This window comes from Rhyacophila brunnea, unplaced genomic scaffold (assembly GCF_057557595.1).
Source record: "Rhyacophila brunnea isolate RB1 unplaced genomic scaffold, BYU_Rbru_1.0 scaffold_9, whole genome shotgun sequence".
NCBI lineage: Eukaryota > Metazoa > Arthropoda > Insecta > Trichoptera > Rhyacophilidae > Rhyacophila > Rhyacophila brunnea.
The window spans coordinates 42,062,645-42,085,976 of NW_028233361.1; the positions used below are offsets into that span (position 1 = coordinate 42,062,645).

General features: G+C 33.5%; 1 protein-coding gene across 1 annotated transcript; it reads right to left on the reverse strand.

The window, feature by feature from the left end:
- Positions 1–18,263: 18,263 nt before the first annotated feature.
- LOC147063643 (uncharacterized) lies at positions 18,264–23,021 on the reverse strand. The gene has a single exon (XM_085959663.1). The coding sequence runs from the start codon at positions 22,824–22,826 to the stop codon at positions 22,404–22,406; it is 423 nt and encodes a 140-aa protein (XP_085815789.1). The 5' UTR covers positions 22,827–23,021; the 3' UTR covers positions 18,264–22,403.
- Positions 23,022–23,332: the final 311 nt, after the last annotated feature.

The following is a 23,332-nucleotide window of genomic DNA, read 5'->3' on the forward strand; positions in this document are numbered from 1 at the left end:
TAAAAAGAAAAGCTTTAAAAGAGCAATCACTCTTCGGGTGGACAAGGATTGCATCGATAGCATACCCAGAAGAAAACGAGTTGGAAAATTCTTTTTATTATCATCATAAGGAAAAAATACATATGCCTTTAAGTAGAGAAATTTAATTAATAATCTTATAATATATCGATTTGATCCAACTTCATTGTGTCATTCAAAACCGATTACCACCGGCCATTACTGTCATAGGTTATATCAAAGATCTTGGAGACACCGAAAAGTGAAACGCACATAGATAAACTGATTCCCATGGACTAGAATAGGCATATCTAACGCATGATGGATTTTAGTCGATTGCACCATAAGCCCATAGGAATTGAGTCGTGAAAATGTAGCAAGTATGTGCATTCAGTTGTAATATTATAATATAATTTCTTTGAGATTTCGAAGGGGAGGTATTACACATTCCCATTTTTATTTTTTTAAATTAACCATGTCATATTACCTGATTCATATTGCATCACTCATGGCCTGTCGCATGAGTGAGAGAAAGACATGACATGAATTTCCGCTCTTTAAACCGATGCGTAGTTTCCTCATGGCGAATAATTTGACTATTGAGTGCCCAAAAGACGACCAAAACTTATATTTTCATTACAAATATAAGATAAGTGTTTTTTAATTTGTAACGTTTCAGTGTCCTCATTCAAATTTAGCCAATTTGATCAAGTTGGAGAATGTGGTAGATCTCTTCCACTTTTGATGTTGGATAGTAGATAAAGGCCTACTTGAAGTTGGACTTGTCTGGATTAGTAGAAAACTTTTATAAATAATATTTTAGTTTCAAGTTACACATATAGATGGCAGTGTAAGATAGTGATGTGTAGAAATGTGATAATTTTATTTTGCGGTACTTACAAAAAAAAAACACCAAAATATTATGCATTATTATACCACCTTATCAGCTGTGATGCAACAATGTTAAATGAGCGAGTCAGTGGCGGAGCTAAGCAGTGGTGTGAATACTGTAAATTTTAATTAAAAATAATATTTATTTACGAAAACAATACAAATTAATTAAAGCTGTTTCTCAACAATCTCATTGTAATGCGTCTATGCTCACTAATTCGGTAGAGGATATTATTGAGACGGAGCCTTCAAGAATCCATGTCACTCGCCAGACTTCTTGCATCTTCCACGGGCGCGTACAAAGATAAATGGTTTGGGGGGTTAAACAATTATCTATAATATTTTTTTTATTGATTTTTAGGGGGGCGTACACAATCCCCCCCCCCCGCGAAATGGCCGAAATTGTTTCAAGATTGCTAATGATACATACACAATGTCAAACATTTCACTAATTACCATCATAATCATCAGCCCGAATCTATCCAGTGGCGGATGAAGGCCTCTCCAAGCAGATTCCACTTCTCTCGGTCCTATGCGTTGCGTTGGCACGTACTTCCGCAGAACTATGTCATTTCATCGATCCAGCGTCTACCTTGCGGACGTTTTGTACCTCTTGGATACCACTGGATGACTAAATTTGTCCAAAGACTGTACCTTCTTATATGTCTAGCCCATTTCCATTTGAGGTTTTTAGCAAACTCTATTACATCGCAAACTCTTGTCTGTTCCCTTATCCACTCATTCTTCTTTTTGTCCTTTCGCGTTATGCCCAGCATGCACCTCTCCATACCACGTTGTGCTACTCTAAGTTAATACTAATTATACCTACATTATTAAGACTATACTTCAGTTGAGGCATGGTCTAAAAAGATCGTGGCTAGGCGATGCGCGGATCATGCAAATGACGCGTGCCGAACGAAATATAATTTGTGATAAAAATCCAACATGCGTCCATTTAATGTTATGTTTATTGTTATATTACTAATAATAATAGTTTATTTATTGACATGTTTTCTACATAAGTACAGGCGTAAAGTATTTTAGTCATCTTTACACGATTTAAGAATATTTTCATCCGACGCCATGACAAAACAAATCGACGTGCGAACACCTCTAATATCGGTCTCCGATTGGCGACTAGTGAGAAATTTCGTCGCACCTACTATTAAAAATTATTTGCCGTTTCACTGAAGTCTTTAATAAATATATTTGAATTACCTAATGAAAAACTGCATGAAGATTTTTGGTACTGTTCGGTTATCAGGATTCAGGAATACAGCGGAAAACACATTTTGAAAATAGCCGATAAACTGGATTATTTGTTAGTTTGGGTTAGTTCAGGCTAGGTTAGGTTGGGTTAGGTTAGGTAAGGTTTGGTTAGGTTAACCTGAAAAATAATCCAGTTTATGGATGTTTTATTTTCAAAATGTGTTTTCCGCTGTATTCCTGATAACCGAACAGTACCAGATTTTTTTATTCTTCCTTGCTAACCTCAAAAAAAAAAGGAAAATATAAAAAAATATTTGATTTTTGCAGATATTTCGCCTTAAACGAATATTTTTAACTTTAAAGAAATAAAGCAACAAAAAATCTTATAATATTCTTATTAGAAGTCGATCGCAGTGGAAATTTAATTGAAAAGTAGACCCGACCTCAAAAATGTACGATAGGTATAGGTAAATCGTTTTACAGTGGCACCATGGGTACGGCAAATGCGGCTTGCAGTTGTAGTGGTATTGTTTGCTAGCATTGAAACAGGCATTGTCGCAAGCAATTCAATACATGCGCGAATCGCCTATGGTGCCACTGTAGAATGATTTACCTATACTCCTGCAGTGAATGTTAATTAAATGTTACTGAAGAAATTTTGAGTTTTTCCGATAATTTCCGGCAGTAAAAATATTGAATATACATAATTTGAAAACATCCCATGCATATACACACTAGAAAAAAGAACCTGTATCTGCTGGATTCGCACCAGTATGATTTTCCAATTAAACTACGGGCATCTTAGTTAATTAGGTACGACAATTTAACTAGTAGTTGTTACAGGTTCAAGTCCCGTCGGGTGTCGTATTTATTTATACAAAATGATTTTTTCTACTGTGTGTATGCATGAGAAAGTTAGATATTGGTGCATACAAGTTTGATACGGTCGACAGTTTCATATACCTTGGTTCTCTTGTAACTCGACATAATGATATTACAGAAGAAATCAACAAGAGAATCATGTCTGCGAATAAATGCTACTTTGGCCTGTTAAGACATGTTAAGACGATACTTCAGTGAAACGGCAAATAATTTTCAAATATAGGCGCGACGAAATTTTGGACTCGCTGGCAATCGGAGAGCGAACGTCGAGGTGTGAATACGTCAATTTTTTTCGTGATGGCGACGGGGGTATTAATTCTTAAATCGTGGAAAGATGACTAAAACCGTTACCCATTTACTTGAAAAAGAAAACTTGTCAATGAATATATTATTATTGTTATTAATAGAACACGTTAAAGTGCCCACCACCCAGTGACGTCCCGTGGGGGTAGGCAGATTGAGCGTGGCTTGGGGGCGGCAGTTACTCGAAGGGCGGCAAATCGAGGAGTCATTTGGAATATATAGAAATAGCTAGGTACCTAAATTTAAAGTTAAACAAATCAGCTCACCGGTTTTATCGGGTCTGCGATATCTAGTTTACTTCCGTTGCCTTTCGACTTCCTTGGTGACCAGAAACGACACGTGCAGATTTGCGAATAGTTATTCTGATATTTTGTTGGTAATGTATTCATACAAGACATTTCTTAGATATTGGACTCATGAAAGGATGATAAAAATACTGTTAAAAAAAATAGGCGGCATTTTGGCGCTGGCTAGGGGCGGCATTTTATCTAGGGACGTCACTGCCACCACCATCCGTCATATATGCACAGCCGTGGATATGCACGGCCGCTTTCTATGACGCTTTAAACGTGTCTGGAAGAAGTGATTTTAAGTGCTCATTCCGTCCCGAGACGGAGCCGCACGGGATTGATGCTGCAAAAATGCACCGTAGTGCTTAAAGAAGAAAGTTAAGAAAGAAAATTTTTGGTTTTTTAGACTGGCTCTGCTGTCCGCTGACGTTAAGCGCTTTGTGTACCCGCATACTGAGTGTCACGAATTGAAATGGGTGAGTCTACAGAAGAGTCGGGATTATCCCGCTCCCCATACGACGCTGCAAATTTCTCGAATGCCGCAAAGTTGGCCTCGGTTGCTATCAGATCTCCATGACCAATTGGGCCCGTGTGAGGACGGACCCTGGCAAACAGCTCCGCTCGTTCGAGTTCCATAAGCGGGCAATCCCAGAGGATGTGTTCAACATCTTGGTGGTCATGCCCGCAGGAACAACCCGGCCCATCTACTACCAAGCCAAACTCGTGGAGTCTGACGGCGAAGTTGCCATGGCCGGTGAGGAACTGGCTAATCCAGTGCGAAGGTTGGATTCTTCTAGTTTGGTGCCTGCAGAATACGTCTGGAAAAAAACGGTAAGTGTGCCGCCCCTTGGGGGAGGCGGTCCACCTCGCCTGCCATGCCGCAAATGCGGTCTTGTACACAATGTCACTTACAGTCTTCCTGTAAGGAACGTCCTCGGATCTCTGCGGTGATGTCAGATGGACACCGGCGAGTGTTGTGCTGATCCCCCTCAAGAGGAGGGTGATCGATCCTCTGACTTGGACGTGCAGATCGAGAAACAGAACATTAAATGGACGCATGTTGGATTTATATGACAAATTATATTTCGTTCGGCATGCGTCATTTGCACCCGCGACCCGCAATCCGCGCATCGCCTAGCCACGATCTTTTAAGACCATGCCTCAACTGAGGTATAGCCTTAAGTCCCGCTTACTATCTCGCCGAACTAAAAGCACTCTTTACGAGACACTTGTAAAGCCAGTGCTCACCTACGCATCGGAAACCTGGAACCGAAATTAACGAGCCCTGAACATTTTTGAAAGAAAAATTCTCCGCCGTATATATGGACCGATCAGGGACGGCACCAATTAGAGGAGAAGATATAATGCTGAGCTATACGGGCTGTACGAAGATTGCAGCGTAGTTCAATCAATTCAGATTGGGAGACTGCGATGGCTAGGTCATGTGCACCTTATGAATGACAATGAACCGGCAAAGAGAGTGATGTCCAGCAATCCAATGCGTAGAAGAAGAGGCAGGCCAAAGATTCGCTGGTTGGATGGCGCGGCCAGTGACTGCCGTATTCTGGGGGTACCGAATTGGAAAGCGGCTACACTGGATAGGGACAGGTGGAGGAGTCCAAGACCCACACCAGTTGTCGCGCCCCTGATGATGATGTATATGTATGAGATGTTTTCAAATTACGTATATTCAATAATATAGAATGTTACATTCTGAAATCTTGTGTTATTCGTTGAATAAAAAAAATAGTTTATTAAAATAAAAATATCATCTTGATTAGATAAGACGCATCGGACATGGGTAGCTATGTTGCATAAATTGTTACAATACTTATTAATGATTTTTTTTTAGTCAACTAGTTATTTGGATTGGAAAATTAAATTGCTAGGGACCTCGCGCAGATACCCACGCCAATCGACCCTCGCACTTTATAGTACCGGCCCTCCCAACTGACATCAGCGACGTCTCGTAGAGGTAGGCAGGTCATGCGTTGCATAGGGGCAGCACATTATAAGCCTACATTATAATGGGTCTTGCTCTGCTGTGTCTATATGTCATCTAAATGTTGTTTATTAGTACGTTTTTATTATCTCGTATTCTTGTTTATCCAGTACAATTTTTTTCTTATTTGTCCAAGATTTGTATTGGACGATTGAAGATTTTTAACTAACTTCCCGACTAGCTAGACATTTAAAACTTTTAGAATATATCAGAACACGACGACAATGCATTCTTTTAATATTTTTAGCCTTCTTTAAGCAGAATTGAATTCATTTTCAGTTAATTCTGTTTTGTATGGAAAGTTATTATTGTTGGTTGCTAAGAGGGTCTTAGCAACAAAATTATTAATATATACGTGCGTTACTATGATGGAAGTCAATATGAAATGTCGAAATGACATTTCAGTATTTTATACCTAATATGTATTCAGTATTTCTATCAAGTACAAAAAAGGTATTTATTAATACATGGAATTGTCAAGTTTATTTGATTCAACAGAAATTTTAAAAACGTGGCAAGTAGGTATATAAAAAGTTCTTTTTATCTTGTAATTATTTTTCATACAGCCTAACATAATACTTACTTCAAAAATCAATAAAAAGTGATTAATATGACGTATTGTATTCTGACAATCGATTACCCGAGATGTGAACTGTCACGCGTGGTGTTTTTTTCAACACGGCCGCTTATGACCGTGTTTAATGTTTTAGAGCGAGAGAGATTACGATAATTAAATATTGAGAATTGAGATGCAGCGATTTTGAAAATTAATAGGTACTAAAATATTGCAACAACACTACCGCAATATATTTTATTAATATCTATTTTTTGTATTCAACGAATAAGACATAAGATTTGAGAATGTAACATACCATAGATAATTTTTAATTTTAATTATTTATGTTCATATTTTTTATAATACGTCATACTGGCAATGTCTCACTTAATTCCAAACGAATCCGATTATAATCTCAAATTGAACTGTGAAAGGGGCCGTTCATATATGATATCACGCTCTAGAGGGGGTCTGATATAATGTGATGATTTGTGATAAAAGTGTCATAAAGTAAAAAAAATATATATATAAAAAGGATCTGAAAACCCAATATTGCAGTTCGGCGATTAAAGGATAAATATTTTTTAAAAAATCTGTTTTTTAATGGGTGTCAAAGGTGAGACGTTATGTAAACAGGTTGGTAAAACGGTAAGTGGCGATTGGGGGGGGGGTTAAGAAATAGCCAAAATCGTGTAACGTCATAACGTCTCTGTTCTGGCAGAACACACTAACTGGAGAATACTAGTTTTGAGTAATTTGACTTTGAAGTTGTTAAAATGTTTGAAATGGTCTATCATGTGAGTTTATTAAGTAGTCGTAAAAAGGATGACTTTAAAATAAAGACTGTTTATTTATTAAGAAGGTTCCCAGACGGTAAAGTTGGAAATAAGGAACATTTTGGTATAACTAACTCAATATGTAATTTTTCGAATTAGTGTCTTTTGCCAGAACAGTGACGATAATATGTGGAAGGTCCTTTATCAATTATTGTAGATAACCGCTTTGTGTATGTACGGAATTGTGTTAAGTATTTGGATCAAGAAAAATAACGGAAACGTGTTAAATAGTTAGAATAGCATTGTAACCCGGTTGACAAAACTAATAAACGGGAATAAAAGGGCCGAGCAACGGAGCCCTGGGCCCCCTCTGACTTTCTTCTGGCGCCTGTGGAGTGTAAAGTTTTTAGTCATCGATGTGATTAATTTATGAATGGGATTAGTAGCGTCTTTCTTGGAAAGTGAAAACTTGACATTCAGATCACCACAGCATATGGTTATGAAACGGTGACTAATGATTTTATAATACAAACTATTTTACATACGCCTGTGTGGGCCTGTGAATGATAACCGATTCTAGGTATTTTTTTTGTTTTAAATTCGTAGCTATTTTTGACCGTTGATCTATTTTTATCATAATTATTATGAATGCAATAATTGGTATCATTTTAAGAATTTAATTCATTTCCTATGTATAAAAAATACATACCTTAATAGGCAAGGAATGTTAGTATATGTAGGTAGAATTATGACTTTTTTTATAGTGGGTTATTATAAATAATATTAGTCATGTCATGTTTAACCACTAATCGGTAAAAAATGCATTTTATAGTTGAATAATATAGCAATTTTCTGTAATACTGAAAAGCATGTTAACATCAAAGACTAGTATAATATGTAATTTTCTATAATGCTTAAAATGATTCATAATAATACGTTGATTCATCTGCAGGGCTATTCTAAATAGTTATCACGTTTCCGTTATTTTTATTTCTCTAAAATAACACGGATATCACTCGGAGAAATTCTACAATCAAGGCGGTTATCTACAGTAGCTAATTGTTAACACACGGCACTGCGTATTACTTGATTCCAAATGTATCCGATTAGAATCAAGTAAGACGTGTAAACTGTCCTGCTCAACGACATTTGACAGCTGGCGGTTAACGTGATCATGAGCGGCCGTGTTAAAAAATACCAAGCCTGCGTGGCTAAATAGTTTCTAAACAGACACGTTTCCGTTATTTTTATTGTTCTAAAATAACACTCACTCAGAGAAATTATTCCAAAAACAAGGCGGTTACCTACAGATTAAAAATATCCAATTGAAGATTCTAATGGTATGCATTTGAAATCAAGTAAAACGTGTTAACCGTGTTACTCAACGAAATTCGACAGTCTGCAGTTAAAAAATATCACGTTTGACAGATTACTTCCCGTTTTTCACTTTTTTTATTGATTTTGGAATTAAGTGGTAAGTTAGAATAGCCCTGCTGGTATTTTTCAGTTAAGGTTGACCTGAATGCCATGACGTAGTTGTCGTCTGACACTGAGAGCTAAAAATTAGCAAGGATGAAGCCCTCAACCAACTAACTGACCATGTTAGGTACTCGTACCTTCGAATTTTATCTCACTACCTCAGACGACGATCACACATGCCTGGACACAGGGTTACATGTAAATTTTACGTATTACATTTAATCGTAGTACAGTTCGCCGTGAGCTTTTTTATCTGAAAGAGATGACTATAGGTATATTCAATTTTATCAGATTCAATATGAACATTAATTCAATTTGCATAGATGATTTTGGCAAAATTCATCAATTCAAGAATGAAAACCTAGTATAATATCGGCTATTTTCAAAATTTGTTTGCTGCCAAAAGTTTAAACCGACAAGAACCGTGTTTTATTTAGACATGAATTTTATGTCATTACTATACGACCCAAAGAGGTTGGACGGTCTTTAATATACGACCTATTATATTTCCGATACACCATTTTAAGGTGCGGCGAACTGCATACGTATGCATATATTATGCATAAATTTCCGGACACGTAGCTTTATATAAATAGTATAACTTCAAATATTATTGTATGGATAGGTTATACTTTCATGCGTGGCGCTTCTTCACAATTTCTCAGTTTGACGGTTACATGTAAATTACGTTTCGTCGTAGCACAGTTTACCGTGAGCCGTCTTACCGGAAAGAAATGACCGTATAGCATTGAAATTTAAAAAATAACATTCTGGACACGTACCTATAAGTATGGGATACATATTAGAAATCCGGCGAAAATAGGCGTAGGTCAGATGATAAAGAGCTGAAGGACAATTTGAATTGCAGTGACATGCCTACCTGTACAAATCTAGTTGCAATTTTATTCTTCTTTCATATATCATCATAGCAATCTAGGGTATTTGCAGGGGTGGCTCTACCTTAAGGGTTCTTAGGGACCATCCCCACATCGTTATCATGTCAAAAATACATGCCCGGTATTTTTATCATTGTCATAATATACTTACTTAATTACATGATTAAATGAACTATTTAATTTATTTTATCCATCTAAACCGTCGCAATTTTATAGAGATATTTGGTCGCTCAGTCCCATTCCATCGCCGCGGTACAAATCTTGTTTTATAAAGGATGTGAATGCATTAGCGTTAGTATAGGCATACGGGGGAACGAATTAAATAACCCTAGGTGAGTAAAAACGTTCGCTGTATGTCGTTGTTCAAAACTGATGATGGTAAGTCTATAATAATTATTATTATTAATTAAGTTAATATTCTTAAGCACGCTTTTTAGATGTAATTAAGTAACGACTTCATCAATCATATTATTATATTATGTAGCTACTAGCTTGGTACATAATGTATAATAAGAGAAAGTAGGTATGTATGTATGTATATTTAATGATTAATAGCTAAACCCCACCACCCAGAAAGTCGTCGAGCCGCTACTGGGTATTTGCATTTTTTTCGAGTACCTACATAATATCTCGTATTAGCCGAGCTAGAAGCTTAATTTTTTAAGGCAAGTTTATTTAGATTTAGAAGATAAGTCCTACTCTATTTGGTTAAATGGGATAAATCGTTGTTTTAAAAAAATAAATGACTTCTGATAATTACTAAACATTCGTGGTGACTGTAATGTTTCTAGGTTCTATCAAGATACGAGGGTGGGTCAATAATTCCTTAGAAAAAAGCATTAAAACAGGTTTTATTTTTGTATTTTTTTTTTATTTCTCAACATAATTTCCTTGGAGCTCAATACACTTGGTTAGACGTTTCTCAATTTTTTTTAAACCGTCAGAAAAATAAGTTTTCGGAAGGTCCTCAAAATAAGCATTTGTCCGATCGATGACTTCTTCATTTGAAAAAAAACGTTGTCCACTTAGCCATTTTTTTAAGTTTGGGAAAAGGAAAAAGTCACTGGGGGCTAAATCTGGCGAATACGGTGGGTGGTCGACCAATTCGAACTTCAATTCTTCAATTTTAGCCATTGATCGTAAACATGTGTGAACACGGGCATTGTCCTGATGAAAGAGGATTTTTTTCCTGTTTAAATGAGGCCGTTTTTCTTCAATTTTGTTTTTTAGCTGGTCCAATAAAGATGCATAATAATCCCCTGTTATTGTTTTTCCTTTTTCCAAATAGTCAACGAAAATAATTTCACGTGCATCCCAAAATACAGTAGCCATAACCTTACCAGCTGATTTTACGGTTTTCGCCTTCTTTGGACATGGTTTGCCTTCGCAATCCACTGCTTTGACTGTTTTTTCGTCTCGGGAGTATAGTGGTGTATCCATGTTTCATCTACAGTCACAAAGCGACGAAAAAATTCATCCGGATTGCGTTGCATGAGCGACAACAGGGCTTTAGAGGCCACCACCCTACGGCGTTTATTGTCGACTGTGAGCAAACGCGGCACCCATCTTGCAGAAATATTTTTCATGCCCAATTTGTCATGTAAAATAGAAATGACGCTACCTTTTGAGATCCCTGTAATCTCAATTATCTCACTCAACTTTAATCTTCGGTCACTTAACACTATATCGTGGATTTTATTGATCATTTCTGGTGTAGTCACCTCTACAGGACGTCCTGAGCGTGGTTCATCCTTTGTTGATGTACGACCACGTTTAAATTCATTTAACCAGTTATAAATAGTTGCAAGTGAAGGAGCAGATATGCCGTGAACTAAATCCAACTCATTTTTTATTTCCTTTGCTGTTAACCCTTTTATATTAAAATGTTTAATAACAACTCTAAACTCAATTTTCTCCATTTTCCATTTTTCCATTTTCCACAAGCAAATTTTTTTTTTAAATTTACGAGAAACACACAACAACCCGACCAATCTGATTGAAACTTCGCAGCATACTGAATCGGTAGTGCCGCTGCATGAAAACAAACCGCTTGCAGTACTATTCGCGCCACCTGTCGGCTTTTCTAAGGACTTATTGACCCACCCTCGTAATATGAAAACAATAATAATTACAAAACATAATATGCGTTCGATGAATGGGTGTACCATAGTATATTATTTTACGGATATTTTTACTATTAAATTGTAGTATAATAACGTCAGCTGAATGCATAACTATTCTAACATACATTTGAAATTTTTGAGGAGAGAGTTTTTTGAAACAGCTTACTGAAATTATTTATTATCTTTATGGATAAATGGATGCATCATATTTTAGTAGTTTGATATTGATGAAAAAAATGGTGCATACACTTGTCCACATAAATAATAAATAACTGAAGTAGGCTGTTTCAAAAAACTCGTCTGCAAAATATTTCAAATCGCTGGTTTGGAGGTAAAACTCATTATGTGCACTTTTGGCCAAAATGAGTTTATTCATTATTTATTATCCACTAATTTTTACGATATCTATTGCTGGAAAAGGTCACCCGTGACAATAGCTATCCTATTAACGGAAAAAAAACTGGGGAAGAAATCATTATCAGTACCTATTTAAGATTTGTGTTCAGGAAAAACTCATTCCCGCACATAATGATTTTTTCCTGAACTGTAAACATATATATGAGTAAGTTAGTGAGTGTATTATCTGTGGTTTGCATTGTCTATAACTATCATCTTGTGCCAACTGTATGTTACTGGTTGATTTTTTATAAGATGAGAATAAGTTTTAATGTGAGTTAGAATAGTTCTGCATTCAGCTGACGATAAGTTCTCTTTTTAATCATCATCGTCAGCTTGAATCTATCCACTGCTGGATGAAGGCCTTTCCAAGCTGATTCTACTTCTCTCGGTCTTGTGCATTGCGTTGCCTCGTACTTCTGCAGAACTTAACCATTATATCGATCCAGCGGTCTCTCGGTCTACCTTAGGGACGTTTTTTGCCTATTAGGTACCACTGGATGACTAGATTTGTCCAGTGATTGTCCCTTTTATGTCTTCAGCCCATTTCCATTTGAGGTTTTTAGCGAACTATATTACATCGCAAACCCTTGTCTGTTTTCTTATCCAATCATTCCGCCTTTTGTCTTTTTGCGTTATGCCCATCATGCACCTCTCCATACCTCGCTGTGTTACTCTACGTTTCTGTATCTCTTTTTTACGTATGGCCCATGTTTCACACGTATAATATATGTGATTACGGGAAGCACACACTGGTTGAACAGTTTGTGTTTTAGGCACAGCGGGAAGTAATTTTTGAAGACATTATACAGAGTAATAACATAGTAATAATAGGTAATTCAAAGTTTTAATGTATTTTTTTAATATTTTTTTTTCAATTTTACTTGAAATCATTTGTATTATCTTTTTGGTTTCGTGACCACATCAAAAGCTCGTCTCGATATAAATAAAAAAATCAAGTTATAAACATTTTTATTTTCTGCTTATTTAATTTATTAAATCATGCAAGATCATGCAAGATCAAGTCATGCAAGATACAACAGCTATCGCATGAAAATTCAGAAGCCGCTAAACTTTTTTGATCCATGCAACATGCACGATAATACGTATTTACCACAGAACAGATTAATAAAATATAGAATACCGATAGGCGATACCGATATTGACGCAGGGTTTTTAATGTGTGAGTGTCCTACTATAATGAACCACACTTTACAGACGTGCAATAGTGTGTTGCAACCTTCAAATACACCAATATTGAATGAGCGTCAATGCATAAATCCAGAGCAGTTGTGAGACCGAAGGACATGCGTATTCTTTATACGTGTTTACGTTTATTCCATATTGCCCGAAATCCGTTAGGTATTTCAGTTATTTATTACCCATTATTTCTGAGTTCACGGGTGTTTACATAAGCATTTTATCGTTGGTCGCGACATCGACAGTACGTATGTTACACCGAATGTGCGAAATTGACTATTACATGAAATGGGCAAAATTTTGGCTAATTCATGTAATAGTCAAGCCTGTTGCCTTATTCATGAATTAGGTAAATTTTCTGCTGAGTACATGAATTTGCCAGGGTATGGAATTCTAGAACTGTCAACATGACAGAAGAAAAAGTAAATTTAATACGGATGGTTTTATTAGTTATAATTGGACATAATATAATATTATTATTATTAAGTTAGGCTAGGTTAGGTTAGGTTAGGTTTTGTAATTCTGAATTAAATTATTAAACTGAATGTCCATTTTGAGGTTAGCTGTCAAGTGTCAACAAACTATCACAAACATTCAATCAACCATTACACGATTGATACTTTGAATTTGAATTCTTCCGTTATCATATTATAGTTCTAGATTTTTTTGCGCATAGTAAATGGATATGAACGTCATTGTAGTTATTGATTGGTATATTTTTATATTATAATCAATGACATTTGTTTAGTTTGATTAGTTACAAAAAACACCACCGGAGCGCGATCATCTATTTTGACCATAGATAATATATGTACATTTTGACCAATGCATGAGCATTTGATACATTTAGTTTAGTTGCAAAAAATACCGCCGTAGCGCTACTATCTAATTTGACCAATACATGAACTAGGCAGAAAAATTACTGCCGAATTCACGCACTCTCCAGATATTTTGTCTAATTCATGAATAAGGCAACGGGCTTGCATTTTTCACGATTTAGGCAAAATTTTGCCCATTTCATGTAATATTCAATTTCGCACATTCGGCGTAACACGTACATTGGTGATTATTTGAAATGAAATTTTCGCTTGAATATTTTATTACGTATACCTACGGATGTGGTATTGTCAAAACAGAAAACTGCTTCTGATTTATTCTATTTTAATCCTATGCCCTCAAATGATTTACTTGTTAATGGAAAATCCAATATTCATTTGTCACCATCAGAACAATGTCATTCAACCAATACCACGAACGACACAGAACAAGCATTGTTATAAAAAAAGCCGCAAAGAGAATACGTTATTATTGAAATTTAAATGATGGCAATGAAAATAAACAATATTGTAATGTTAACAACTTACTCTAGTTTGTAATGCTAATAATATTTGTACATGGATTGTATATAACAGTGGCAAAGGGTGAAGGTAGGCTGTCAAGATTCAACATAAATAATCCACAATAAACTTTGTCAATCATGCGTATTTGTTTTCATTGAACCAAGTCTACAATAATTTACAGATGGTGTTGGTTAGTTTTTAAAAATCAATTAAACCCTGCCTAAAACAAACCTTAAGGTTGTACCTCAGTTGAGGCACGGTCTAAAAAGATCGTGGCTAGGCGATGCGCGGATTGCGGGTCGCGGGTGCAAATGACGCATGCCAAACGAAATATAATTTGTCATATAAATCCAACATGCGTCCATTTTATGTTCTGTTTATTGTTCTATTAGTAACAATAATAATATATTCATTGACATGTTTTCTTTTTAAAGTAAATGGGTAACGTTTTTAGTCATCTTTACACGATTTGAGAATTAATACGCCCTTCGCCATCACGAAACAAAGTGACGTGTTTCCAGCTCGACGTTCTCTCTCAGAATGCGAGCGAGTCCAAAATTTCGTCGCGCCTATAGTTGAAAATTATTTGCCGTTTCACTGATGTATCACCTAACTATTATATTTTGGGCAATACGACAAAGTTGTGCACACTTTTTCATTCATGCTTATTTGTTGTCGTTGGTTTTTTAAAATTTAATTTTGTACGTTTTAGTGGTTAATATTTTGTTAGCAATGCATCTATACATCACATTTCTTAGATATTGGAGTAATGAAAGGATGTTTTAAAAAATGGGGCAGCTTTTTGACGCTGCCTAGGGGCGGCATTTTGTCTAGAGACGTCACTGGGTATGCATTATAGATCGAAACTAGGATCTTACTATGTCCAAGTTGTTTGTCTGTTTGTACTACTTGTTGCGTTTGAATTGTGTTGCCAGTCAATGACGATGCATCGAAATAATACTCAGTCAGTCAATGTTGCCAACTATCATTCACAAAAATATGCCAGATACGGAAAGAAAGTTAGCTACATGGCATATAAAAATGCTAGAATTTCTCAAGACTGAAAAGGTGTCATGAATCGTGAATCTATCGTTTCAAAAAAATATGGCATAATTGTTTTTGCAGGAGCAAAGATCGAATACGAATTTCATATTTTACAACAATCTGAATAAATTAGTCATAATTTTGTATTAAACATTTTTTTTTTGCAAGGTACAAAAAAACAAGCATGTTATTTTTAAGTAAATATAGTGTAAATTCTAGCTTTTTTATGAAAAGTCTTAAGCTGTTACCGGTGTCAAAAAACGCTAGATTTAACACCATTTCCTAGCTAGCTTGAAAATTAATTTAAGTGCCTATTAAAAATGCTAGATCAGCGCATCTATTCTATACACCAGACTGCTATCGGCGGCTATCGAGTGTAGTTTTTCATATTTTTATATTGAAGTACCTACCTATTATAATTTTTACAACAAATTAGTTGTAATTGTTACAATAATGGCAATGTTTTAACAGCACCTCTATTGGCTGTGCTAACTTTTAGAGCGAGATAAACAGTTTTGACTGTTTAAATGGCCAACTTATTGTAACAATTATAATACCTCAATACAAACATATGATAAACTACCCGCGATAACCGCCGATAGCAGTCTTGTGTATATAATAGATGCGCTGGTAGGAAATACACTAAGTTGGTAACGTTGCTCAGCACTCAGTTTGTTTTACAAAGAAGAGCACATTGATCTCCCTCGCATAATCATTATTCACTTAGTCATCCTAATGATATTTTTGGCATATTGGCATGGAAGGCATGGCGGCCTACGCTTGCCATGAATTCTGGTACATTGAATATAAAATAAAATTATGAATAATGATATTAATAAAACACAGATATATTTTGTATAAAATATTTATATTGATTGCTTTTGATGGAAGTATTTTAATATTACCCTGAAATTATTATTTTACACTGTTTTAACAGTCAATAAAATATTGATGGCAGATTTTAAATGAAATTAAAATATACACACATATATATATTATAAACCAATGAATGTAGGTAACTATACATTATACAACTAGTTTTAGCTAGGTAAATAATACCATTAGTATTAGATATATAATTTACCTAGTTAAAACTGCATTTTTATACATATTGTTTTAATAGCCTCGATAATGTAATTATTATATGGATTTAAGCTAATTAATTATTATTACATATATACATTATGCATAAATTATTATTGTATAAAATATAAAATAAGTAAGGAAAATTCTTAAAAAAAACGTGTTTGTGGAATCATTTTAATTTTAAATGCAAAGTGTGTATTGACTAAAAAACTATTACTGGATAGCCATAAAATTAGGGATTGCAATACCGAATTAAAATCTCAATACCGGTTTTTCGGTATTTCTCATTGAATACCGGTATTTCTTAAACATTAAAAAAACAGAATTAGGTGCTCATCAATAATAATATACCAATTAAAATCTTTTAAAAATATTATTTTATAGCAAAAACCTACATACCTACCTACATTTATTATGTTGACATTTAAAAATATCTATTGATCATTATTGTAGAACTAGTGAGTTTTTACAAATAATTGGAATATATTGATAATTTTTACAAAAGCCCTCAAAAATTCATCAAGTGCAAATAAGTCCGGCTGCAGGAAAAGATTCTTAAATTCAACGCTTGTACAGTCATCAATAATACAATTATAGAATAATTGAACATTTTTGTCACGGATGTTTTCTATTTCGAAATAATATTTTGATAATTCATCGCGACAATTACTTTTTACTTACTGAAATTTGTTTTATTATTTTTTCACCTCTGTTGGATTCACTCAATATATTTGCATTTTAGCAGCACATAACTTGCAATTCATTTTAAAAAACGTAAACGAGTATGCTTTCTTAATACCGAAAATTCCGGTATTTTGGATTTTTAAAACCGGTATTTCGGTATTGATAAATACTGCAATCCCTACATAAAACTATATTGCAACGATAACATTCCAAATCAAAATATTTATGATAGTATAGTTACAAAGTGAGAAATTTCCAAATTGAAAATACTTCTATTCTTTTGTTTTTTTATTTTTATAAGACGCTTTTGTAACAATTGATTATACTATAAATATTGTTATAATATAATAATTTCAACTTTCATATTGTTTAATATATTTACAATAAAACTACTTTACCAAGAATCTCACACATGATTAATATCATATCTTATTCACATACTATCACTTTTGAGCGTTATAAAAAAAATCATTATTCATAAACACAAACGAATAATTATTATTGACAGCCATAATTGGCGGGAATATAAAAAAACTGGTTATGTTTAAATGGCTAAAGGATGTGAGTGATTCACGTGAAATTATATTATTTATTACCTATATGAAGTTATAACTACTGAAAAAATAGCCGTACCTACATAATATTATTTGAAACTGACACTTACTCACACTATAATTTCACAGAAAGATGAACACATCAATAAAGATGAATTAAAAAAAATTGCACGCCAATATGTTATCAATGTTATCATTATCAATTAGGGATTGCAATACCGGTATTCAATTATTTATTGATACCGAAATACCGGTATTTTCGGTATTAAGAAATCATACACGTTTATGTTTTTTGAAAATGAATTTTATGCTATTTTTCATTACTTACTACTATATTGTATATTAATAATTTAACGTACTTATAAGATTAATGCTGCTAAAACGCAAATATATCGACTGAAACCAACGAAAGTTAAATAATAATAAAATAAAATCCCTCAAATATACTTATAGAATTTTCGCGATAAATTAATATATTTCGAAAAAGAAAACATTAGTGGCAAATATTTCCAATTATTTTAATACATATTATATATATATATACTACATACATAATAAATGTAGGTAGGTTCTTTGGGTTGCTATAAAACAGTGTTTTCAATAGATTGTAATTACTATATTTATTGATAGGTAGGTTTTTTTTACTATACTATGTTTTGACGAATACCGGTATTCAATAAGAAATACCTAAATACCGGTATTGATATATTCATTCGGTATTGCAATCCCTATTATCAATATGTAGGCACAAATTTGATTATATAAATAATAATTGCATAATCGAACACGTTTTATTTAAAGTATTTTTTGAACACGACATCAACAATAATTACGGATGTATAATATAAAAATAAAATGTGTTTTGTTTTGTTCCAAATTCTTTATTCAAATCTTTTAAAAAGAGATTGCATTAAAATAATACATTTACATCGAAGGCTAATAATTAACATTTTCACTATCAATTATAACAAAATGAAGTACAGTAGCTACACAAAAAAATGAGTACTTATAACAAAAATACATAATATAATAATTATTTCGATTAATAACTAAGCACGGTTTTAAATTACAAATAATACTGATATATTCTTAGACGCCTAGTATATAAAATTAATTTATTACACGTTTCGTCAGAGCATTTTTTATATCTCCACATCAAGTTTTTTTAATAGCTTAATTGGTCTAACTAACACGTCGTCTTCATTGTAGTAAATTGCATTCAAAATATAACTACGTAAAACGTTTCTTACAATAGTAATTAATTATGTAATGAATTGGCATTTATTAATTAATGAAATGCATCTCTAGTAATTGTCGTAGGTTGCTGTGATAAAATGCTACTGGCATTTTTATAACAGGACATATTCCTGAAAAATATAGATATATTTGTTAGGATACTATTGAGAAGAATCTCTGTACATACTAATTTGACTCATTCACGAGTACTTGGCCATTAGATATAATTAACTTGTTGTTTAAATGTGGCAATTAAAAGGTAATTACAAGTTCAGCAGTGATTGTGTTGAAAGATCATGTGGCATTTGAAAATGCAGAAACTGTACTGGAACGCCACGTGCTTAAAATGCCCTCGACACTGAGATGCGCTCGAGGAAATTTACGAATGGTCGATAAAAACAACCCGAGAGTGTCGGCGCTGGATCTTCAATAATGGAGGAAGTTTTTGGAGGAGGCCAAGACCCATGTTCAATGACGATGATTCAAAATAATGTAAAACATTGCTGGAAGCTGTACGAATAAATAAATTAGTACGTTTAAAATTAATAACTGTATTAAGAGTGATTTTAAAATAAATATATTTGATGAAGAAATGTCAAAGAAATGTAAAAATAATATATAGTATTAATAAAGTAATCATAATTATATTACAGTAGAAATGAATAATAAAGGAAAACCGGTAATTAAATATGACGATTATAGTATTATCTTTAATTAATAATATACAATTAAACTCGATCAGGTAAGTAATTGATAATTCACATATATTTTCTGTAATAATGACATTAGATATTATGTAATTAAAATATACATATTAATTATATTGCAATCTTTTTTATATCAATCAATTTATGCATTTTTATACAGTGTGAGTATTATTTATTATGTAAATACACATTAATAATATTTAAATGCAATGTGCATTCCACAAGGAAGATAATAACTACAGAATCATTTTATTTGAAAGTATAGTAGGCAGGCTAATGATTTACAAGCTTGTGTTGTAGAAATCAATGGGTGAAATGAGGTTACTGTTGACAAATAATGGTGCTTCAATTTTTTTCTCGATAATTAATTATTATTTTTCTTGTGGCTGGTATAAACAGAAATATAAGTGGTTTTCTAAATTAATAACTAAAGTGAACATATGAGCGGTGTTGAATTCTAATAATATCAATAAATCTCAAACGGTAATAAATTAGAATATAATTATTAATATACCTAAGACTAGAAAAACACAACATATTATTAATATATCAAATAACAGTTTCAGAGTATAAAATACAATATTATGCTAGTCTGGATTAGGTTGTTTAGTTGCGCGTGGAATGAATTCATTATTTTTTAATATCGGTGCAATAAAATGCATTTTAATTAGTTGGATAAAAATATGGACATGTATTATTTAATATACGTACTTTAAACATTTACTATTCTCAGCTCTTGATTGAATTTAAGTAAAAATAAACTCATGCGTTTTACTATCTATCAAGTGGTTTCATTTTGATTGTGTAATATTTAAAAATTCTTATATTATGTACTTGAAAAACGATGAAATTACATCTTTATGGTTTTAGAATTACGTTATGCTTTCAAGAAAACGGTATGTAAAATATGCATGAGTGTAATTTTGTAATGCAATGTTTGTTTTAAATAAATATAAATACATATATGGAAATTCGATTCAAAGATTTTTAGGTATGTATAGGAATACAGATTTACTTCATTATATATTATGAAAAGAGTACCGTTAGCAAGTTTACAAAGAATTACCATTTCCAACGAGGACAATTTATTTGTTTGTATTCTTAGCATGGAGAGGTCTAACAAGAATATTATTGTCTTACTAAGTATCTCCTTGAATGACAAATAAAATAAATACGAAATTATTATCGTCAAATAACATTTTGTAGATCACGCAACGTGTTCAACTAAAATGAGTGTTGTAACTAATGAGAGCTGCTAATGGAAAAATTAACCAATAATTAGTTCGTTATTAGTTATTACTAAGAGTGTTGTCTCAGTTTTTCAAAAACATCGCTTGATTTATAAATACACAACACTGTTGTTGCACAACAAATTTAATATCGAATATAGTTGTTTTCAAATTGTAAACTGCCAATACATTATTAATATTATATTATTGTATCGGTTGATAATTTTTGGCAATGGTTATTTATAAGAATACCTAAGTTGAAGAATTTTGCCTCTATACACTGTATTAATTAAGATGGTAACCAATTAGTCAATTACTAAGTGTAATTGAGTTGATTCTATATCGATATAATATTAAAAAAACCGATTTGTCTTAGTTTTTCGAAAACATCACTTTGATCTATAAATACATAACTCTCTGTTAATTCACAACAAATTTAATATTGAACATTTTGTCTTATGTACATACTTAGTTATTTCAAATTATAAACTGCCAATACATTATTAATATTATATTATCCATAATATAATAATTTTTGGTAATGATTATAAGAAGAAGTTGAAGAATTTCGCCTCTATATACTGTATTAATAAAATTAAATGGTTTTATAAAATGTGCAACATAGGTAAGTATACTATTTGGCGACAAAATGTGCAAAGGACGAGATTCGCGAAATGTATGTCATTTGTTTTGTGAATGAAGCATTAAAAAAAATTAAATGATTTATCATAATATGTATGAAAACAGTGATTATTGCTTCTATTATTATTGTATGCCATGGTTCACTGAATAATTCACCGGCTGTATTATCAGCGCGGCTCCCCATATCTCCGAGTCTCACAGATTCCTACATGTTTAATGTCCAATATCACGTTTGATTTGCCCCGAGCAAATATTATTGTAGTGCCGATAGTTATACCTACAAAACCAGATGAGATATAATGTAATATTGCTTACATTCTAGAGAGACAAGAGTTTTATACAAGACAAGCTTAATAATAGTCAACAAAAAATAAGGCGCTGAAAAAAAATCGATATAATTATCAGCTACGGATAATATGAATAATAATATGTACCTAGTTACCGAAACATATTAAATTTAATAAAAATCTTAAAATATAAGCAGGCGTATTGTGTTATTAACAAAATTATAACTATTCGAAATATGTACAATCTAATCATATATACGTGAACCTCGTGTCACTCAAAAATAAATTAATGCGAGACGTTTTCTAAAAAAGGAAGCTAAAAGTAAACCGCAAGGCAACTGATAACACACATTCATATTATACATACAATAATAGTTATGTATTCTCGACTATTATAAATAGAAATGATTTTTAAAAAATTGTCTCATTAATTTAAAAATAAATTAGCACCATATTTTCCAAGACTCCAAACGATGTAGATAGAATTAATCTATCCCTGCCGAACTGAACTTTCTGCGAATGCTCTCGTGGGCGGAGGACATCTTGTTATTTTTTTCAAATCGAAAATAATCGATTACTTGACTGTTTTTTTGTTCACTTGGGTAAATCGGCTATATCCTGGCAGCCGCATAGGGTATGATTCGTTACGACGATCGACACGTACTTCTCACGGGTATCCCTGCGGCGGAGCTTCGGCATGACCTCGGTCTCGATTTTCTTGACTGTGAACACCAGAGACACTTGCTCCACGGTCACGGGGCCGCACACCAGTCTCTCGTTCTGCGGACAGCATCCTGACGCAGCGTCACACCTGTGGAGTACGGTCACGGCCGGATGGTAGACTTGATCGGATCCCAGGTTGAGCATTGAGCTAACGGAAATGGCTCGCCTTTGCGGTTCCTTGCATCTGAATTGATAAACTCTCATGGAATGCTTCTGGTATTCCGTTGCGTTATTTGTCGAATTGACTACCGTCAAAAGCACCATGAACACACAACACACTGAGAAAGTAGACATTTTGAATCAAGTAATTCAAATTTTAAAAATCGAACAGAAATTCTATATCCGCTTTAAAATGTTATGATTCAAATCGTTCAGTTATATTTTAGTAGGATTTTATTGCCGTTATGTTGCAATATTTAATGTCGTATATAACAACTAGTAAGTATAATATTAATATTGGTTTGTGTATCACAAGTCCGCGACACGAATTATCTGAGAGTACTGATACCGCACCGCCAGCGTCAATGATTTTTATACGTTATTCTCCCGCCAGTCGAATCGCGAGTATTTTCCTCTTGGCGGTCAGACATAAATCGACCGCGTTTGCGATTGGAGTTTCCCGTACCAATTATTATTCATCGACCAGTAGAATGTGATCATTTTTTATTAAGGACGACACTAAAAGCCTACAGAGGATGCGTCAAAGAAACACAACCGTTTCCCAAAAGGAAGAAACTTAATTTTATTCAATCCTTTGACGCAAAACTACGATATCAATATTAATCGTTATCGCCCTGATT

Coding starts and splice junctions, on each gene's coding strand:
- LOC147063643 (XM_085959663.1), bottom strand. CDS start 22,826: ATGTCTACTTTCTCAGTGTGTTGTGTGTTCATGGTGCTTTTGACGGTA.